A 7274-nucleotide genomic window follows, 5' to 3' on the forward strand; every position below is an offset into this window, starting at 1 on the left:
ATGCAAAGGGTGGTGCGTATTTGGAATGAGCTGCCAGAAATAGTGGTTGATGTGGGCACATTAGCAACACTTAAAAACCATCGAGATAAGTACATGGATGGGAGAGGTTTAGAGGGCTATTGGCCAAACGCGGGCAGATGGGACTAACTCGCTGGACGATACAGTCAGCATGGATGAGTTGGGCCGAAGGGCCTGTTTCCATGCTGTATGACTCTACGACTCGAGACATTCTGATCACTGTTCCACCCAAACAACATGGCTTTAGATTAAAAGAGCTGAAACAATTTTCCAACAGCAGGCAAATTGTATGTCTTCCTACTCTGCATTTTACAACTCGTACGGTCTTTTGTCTATGTTCTTCTGTCTATGTTCTCGCTCTCTAACTGTTCCCATTCACTCATTCACCAGACAACCTTATCACCATGGTCACCCCAGTCTTAGCCTCTCAGAGACACTCCCTTCCCCACTCTCCCTGCAGCCCTTTTCTCTCCTTCCCAGTTCTGATGAAGGTCTCCAGCCTGAAACGTTCACTCTGTTTCTCTTTCCATAGATGCTGCCTGACCTGCTGAGTATGTCCAGCGTTTTCTGTTTTATTTTAGATTTCCAGCATCTGCACCTTTTTTTTGATTTTCACACCCATTTGTGTCGTTTTGCATAACTCTGGAAATGGACTGGGTGTTACTGGTCACACTTGCAAACCTGATGTGATTTCTGCACCAGGTGTGTCTCCAGAGTCTTCATTCACTTTTGGAGTGTTGTAAGTAAATTTTTTTCACCTTGTTCCAATAAGTGACCATCATTGGTTATTCCTGGGACTATAATGCTTCTCCAGCTGGAGACTCCACTTGGGTGATCCCACAAGGCAGTGTAACAAGTCCCTCCTCACACTGATTTCATTTGCCCAATCCCCAAGTGGCTCAGACTCCAATCTACTCAAATTACCTCCCTGATTCCCATCTCTCCAAACCCAAAACTCTTCCAAATTCTCCAAACCCACAACTTGCTGGTTGTGTTCTTTATGTCCCCCTCACACCCACAGTAACAGGACACCAATCTGCAGACAGCCACAGCCCAACAACACTGCTGCCCACCATTACATGTGAAAAATGCAACTGGCTTTTTGGACTGAGTCAAAGTCAGGTTGATTGTCATGTGTGCAAGTACATGTCTGCACAGGTGCAATGAAAAACTTACTTGCAGCAGCATCACAGGCACATCGCATCACATAAGCAGCATTCACAAGATAAACATAAACACAATCTTTACAAGAAAGTGCCCTTCTCTTCTGCTGACATATTCTAATTGTCTCAATTCACCTGTGGTCATTGTTTCCTGAAAAGGTGCCAAGCCTTTAGAGTCTCAGAGTCATGCAGCACTGAAAAAGGCTCTTCCGCCCCTCCTGCCATGCTAACCATCAAGTATCGAAGTGCTGGTGCTGACTTTAAGGTGGATTTGGTTTTTTAAAACAAGATTATAAAACGCTCTCTCTGTTTCCTCCTAGTCGCTGACTGATGTGTCAGAAAGAGTGGAGAAGGGGTACCGTATGGAATTGCCTGATAAGTGTCCCATCCCAGTGTATGATATGATGAAATCCTGCTGGGAGTATGATCCCGGGAAACGTCCCACCTTTAAAAAACTAAAAGACAAACTGGAAAAAGAAGGACGGAAATCGGAATATGTTTGAAGTAAAGACAATTTGAAGGACTATTTGGAATTGTTAAATAGCTTTCATAGTTTTTATTGAACTAACATTCCAAGATGGATCACTTTCAGGACTTAAGATTGAAGTGAGCGACGATACAGGATAAATAGTTCTTGATTTTATGTATAAAGAGGTAAATGAAAATGCCTTGTGCCTGCTAGATTCTAGAATTCACAGTTTGATGGTCCTCACATTTGCTTAATTTCATCTTTAACTTTTGAGAGCTCCCTCACATCCCAACTGTGCTGGACTTGGGATGTTGTCATTACTCACATGTGAGATCAGAGATTGACAATACTGTCTGAGAATCAGCAGGAGGAAATGGACAGTGGGTGTGAGCCACCTCAGGTTTCAGCCCGGGAGGTTCGCCAAAAACACTTCAGCTGCGAAGCCAATCACAACTAGTTGTTGCCATCAGACCGCAACAGGCCCTGACAGTTAGCAACACACAACTGTTGCTATTGGCAGGGCACCTGCCATTCCAGGCAACACCGCACCACCCTGTTACAGCCCACACTGCAGTATTCCACTACAGTCAGCAAGGCACCTGTCTGTTACAGTCAGAAATACAGTGATCTGTTACAGTTGACAAAGCACCAGCCCTTCACAGTCAGAACTGCATCAGTCTATCATAGTGAGCACCGCGCTACCTCATTAGTAACCCATCTGAGTCTGCACCCACCTCAGTCTATTATAAACAGCACCAACCAGCCTGTTAACAGCCCATTACAGACAGCATTGTTACAACTGACACTCGAACACTTTGTTACAGTTGGCACTGCACCTCACTGAGAACACTGCACCAGGCTATTCCAGTCAGCATTGTTCCAACCCATTCTAATCTGCAATGCGCCAGCCCGTTACAGTCAGCGCTGCACCTTCCAATTATAGGCAGCACCACATTGCTCTGTTGCAGTCAGAACCGCAAAACCCAATCAACAGCCCATTACAATTATGCTGCATCAGCCCAATGTAGTTGCTCACAGGAGACATGAGAGATGGTAGATGCTGGAATCTGGAGCAACAAATAATCTACTGGAGGAACTCAGCGGGTCGAGCAGCATCTGTGGGGGGGGGGGGAGAAATTATCTGAGGACTCTCAGTCCTAATGCAGGGTTTTGACCTGAAACGTTGACAATCCCTTTCCCCCCCACAGATGCTGCTCAATGCGCTGAGTTCCTCCAGCAGAATATTTGTTTTTCCATAGTTGTTCACAGTCCTTATCATTGATTTGGATGAGGGGTTCAAGTTTAATATTTCCATGTTTGTTGACGATACAAAGCCATGTGGGTTGTGAGGAGGATTTGAAGGAAATCTCAGGGGGATATAGACAGAAACAAATGGGCAGGAATATTGTGGATGGGATATAATGTGGAAAATGTAAGGATTGCTAAAAAGAAAATTAGAAAGGCAGACTATTTTGAGTATTTTTCAAATGCTGTCAAAACGAATGGTTTTGGTGTCAGAGGGACCTGGATGTACATGAATGACTGAAAGTTAACATGCAGGTACAGCAGCATGAATTGGCAAAAGGATTTGAGTACAAGAGGGGAGACTTCTTGCTCCACTTACCTGGCATCCTGGTGAGACTCCATCTGGAGTAACATGGACAGTTCTGCTTTCCCTACCCAAGTAACAATATGCAGCCTCCACAACTCTCTCAGATAGAGAATTCCAGATGCTCACTAGTATTCCAAAGCCATTACATTCCTTCTTAAATAAATGAACCAAAACTGTGCACTGTACTCAGGTGGTCTCACCTGTATTCTGATCAACTCTGACAATATTTCCCTATTTCTAAACTCCAACCCTTTTCCAATAAATGCTAGTGTGCCCATTTGCCTTCCTAACCACTCTTTGTGATCCATACACAAGAATACCTAGTTCCCTCTGTACTTTGCTTGTCCTACTCCATCCCATTACAGCTAGTACTGCCCCAGCCAATGACATCAGTACTGCAACAGCCTGTTACAGTCAGCACTCCACTAACCCTTTACAGTTTGCACCAGGCCACCCCATCATACTCAGCACTTCAGCAGCAAATTACATTCAGCAACATATCAACATCAGAATCAGGTTTATTATCACTGACCTATGTCGTGAAATTTGTTGTTTTGCGGTAGCAGTACAGTGCAAGACATCAAGACATAAAAATTACTATAAATTATAAAAATAAATAAATAGTGTAAAAGAGGAATAACAAGGTTCATGGACCATTCAGAAATTTGATGGTAGAGGGGAAGATGTTGAGTGTGGGTCTTCAGGCTCCTGTACCTCCTCCCCCATGGTAGTAACGTGAAGAGGGCGTATCCCAGATGGTGAGGGTCCTTAATGATGTTGTAATCAACACTGCACTAGCCCATTAACAACCCATTACAGTGTGCACTGCACCACACCACCCTGTATATAGTCCATTATAATCTGCATTACATCAGCCCATTACAGTTAGCATTGCATCATTCTGTTGCAATCAACATTGCAACAATCTATTAATGTCTGCCCCCCTCCGCCCCCCCAATGTTGTCATCTGCACACTTCATCCTGTAGCAGTCAACTTGGCATCAGCCCATTAGGAGACTACTACAGTCATCAGCACCCTAGTCCATTATAGTCAATTCCAAACTGACCCATGTACTTAACATTGCACTAGCCTGCTAACAGTGCATTACAGTCAGCACTAGTCTAGCCTATGAAATAAGCACTGCCCCACCATGTTATGGTGAGCACTGCAGAAGCCTGTTACATGAGCAGCGCATCAACCTATTACAACCTGTACTGTAACAAGTTACAGTCAGCACAATAGCACATTACATTCAACACTACACAAACCTGTTATAATCAGAACCACACCAACCTGTTACAGTCAGCACTGCATTGGCCCATTACAAAAAACACTGCATACCCCATAAGTCAGCTCTGCACCAGCCTGTTACAAGCTTGTTGCTGTCAACACACCATGTTGTTACTCAGAATTATGCTAGTTGTTACAGTCAGCAATATGCAGCTTGTTCTAATCATCACCACTACATGCTTTTACATTCAGCACTGCAATAGCCTATTACAGTCAACTGGCCATTACTGTCAACAGCACAGCAACCCATTACAGCCAGCTCCACACCAGCTTCACAACCCTTCACAGTCGGCACCACCACCCAACTCATTGTAGTCAGTACTGGACCAGCCCATTCCTATTGGTACCACACCAGCTATTCTGTCAACAACATACCAACCTCTTACAATCATTGTTACACCATCCTTTTACAGGAAACTGGAACAACCTGTAACAATAAGCACTGGAATAGCCTGTTACAGTCACCACCCCTCCACCCCATTATAGTTAGATTGAAATATTCTACAGGAGTGGCATTGGGATAGAAATGGGGAAAAGCAAACCATTGCAACTGAAGTATCATCTCAGAGCAGGGTACTGATCATCTGTGGGAGAATGACACCAGTAATGCTGTTTATATGTTACTAATAAATTATAGATATAACACTGATTGCACTATAGACACAATATGGACTTCACTGAAGAGTGTGTCCCAATCAGACTATGACCATGACTGATTCCATTGGGAACTGACATTGATTACATAGTGGGGTTAACACTGTTGGCAGCAAGTCCAGCATGGATCACGTTGTGGTCATTAAAACAATGGGACGCTGAATGTAACTCCAGTTGACCATGAGCTTGACACTGATTGGACTCTCAATGTAACATAGTTTGGACTGTGGAAATGACAGACCAGACTGTGGGAGTGGCAAATGTCAGGTTGTGGGAATGGGATAGACTGCACTGTCAGGATGACACTGCATAGACAGTGGGAATGATGTAGATTGATCTTTGAGAATGATATCAGTTGAAGGATGGGAGTGACATCAATTGGCTGTTGGACTGACTTAAATTGGATTGTGAGAGTGAAACAGATCATTCTGTAGGACTGTAGGATAACATCAATCATATTGTGGGAATGACACCCAGACTGTGGGAGACACACTGACCAGACTATGGGAGTCACACAATTTGACTGTGAGTGTACACTGATCAGATTGCTATATAAAATGTAACTTTTTATGATAACATGAATTAGGGTCTTTTTACTTTCATCTTAACCTCTCTCAATGGCAGAGCAATTGCATTAAGCATTATTTTTATGATGCCATTTAATTGCAATGAATTGTTTTGAAGATAATCTAATCACTTTAGATCTGACAGAGGCTCATCTGGTTGTTGATATGGTCTATCACTGTTTGTGATCTAACCACTTATCTAATTAAGTAATAATGGATGCATGATTAGACTGTCATACCATATGAAACAGAGGCTGGATTACCAGAAGACAATGCTGCAGGAACAATCTAATAATTATTCTGGGTTCACCCTAGAAATAGCCTGATATTTTCTTTCTTAAATTTGTACTTGGAAAATTTCCTCTCAGGATTGGTCCTGTTTTAGAAAAGCAGAGGGATGGATTGAGATGAATAGAACGTGATCCTGTACTCAGTAAGGAATTGCATTATCACACCGGTAAGCTGTTTTTTGATGCTCCTTGACCATCTGTGATCTGGCATATATACCCAGAGGCTGATACGTGCCATCTGCCAACTGCTGTAACACAGAGCTCTCTGAATGCTGCAGCAAGTGGCACTGGCTCACATTCCTCAGTGAGGAGATTATTCTTTAAATCAATTCTTGCCTTTCATCTGCAGTCTTATTTTCTTTCTGGAGGTCATCAACCCCACTTTCCTGACCCCAGCTTCACCATCCCAAACCCAACCTCACTGGCCCAGATTCCCATCTTACTATCCTGGGCTCCCAGACACACTGTCCTGGACCCTAGTCACAATGTCCTGGACACTAGTGTCATATTCCCAGACCTTAGTTTCCCAGCCCCTAATCCCACACTCACTGCTTGTGATCCCATTTTCACCGTCCCAGGTTCTAGTTTCACAGTCTCAGATCTTAGCCTAATTATCCCTGAGTGTAGTGTATGTAAATAAAGGATATAAGTACATGGCATGTACATTTAGGCACACATACAATAGAATTAGTTGTTTCAATGAAATAACTTCACATTGCTCTAGCAGTGCTCTTTGTGTCTCTCTATATAGTCTGCATTGTCTGTGTGTGAAGCCATGCATATGTACATACCTTACAAATCAAGTCAAGTTGAGTTTATTGTTATATGCACAAGTGCGGTGAGGTACAGGTACAATGAAAAACTTGCTGGCAGCTGCATCACAGACAAGGACATAAAATCAACAAAAAACTGTTAATAGAGCAATGAATAAAATTGTTTTTGAACTTGTTGATGAGTGTGTGCAAAGCTTATGGAGTGAAATTAGAAACTAGCATCCACTTGTTATAACTTCAGCCTGTCCATAGTAAACACCGTATTGTGAGAAACAAAAGTAATTGGATAAAAAGCACAGGAGAAATATCAACATAGTGCATGATAGTTCTCAAGCAGGAACTGTGCCACTGTATGGAAAGGGACAGAGCAAAATGGCAGCTGAGACTCAAACTAGTTACATTGGAAGCCCTGTGCACAATATGGGAGCTTCACCAAAG

The 7274-nt window shown here is 43.1% G+C and overlaps 1 protein-coding gene across 1 annotated transcript in view; it reads left to right on the plus strand.

Annotated features, from left to right (window-relative positions):
* The window catches only part of matk (megakaryocyte-associated tyrosine kinase), a 75428-nt gene extending 68413 nt beyond the window's left edge, over positions 1–7015 (plus strand). Inside the window, exon 14 of the mRNA XM_052037543.1 lies at positions 1502–7015. Within this exon, the coding sequence (XP_051893503.1) occupies positions 1502–1684 (183 nt within the window). The 3' untranslated portion in view covers positions 1685–7015. The remainder of the gene's footprint in view (positions 1–1501) is intronic.
* Positions 7016–7274: the final 259 nt, after the last annotated feature.

Source organism: Pristis pectinata, chromosome 24 (genome assembly GCF_009764475.1).
Source record: "Pristis pectinata isolate sPriPec2 chromosome 24, sPriPec2.1.pri, whole genome shotgun sequence".
NCBI lineage: Eukaryota > Metazoa > Chordata > Chondrichthyes > Rhinopristiformes > Pristidae > Pristis > Pristis pectinata.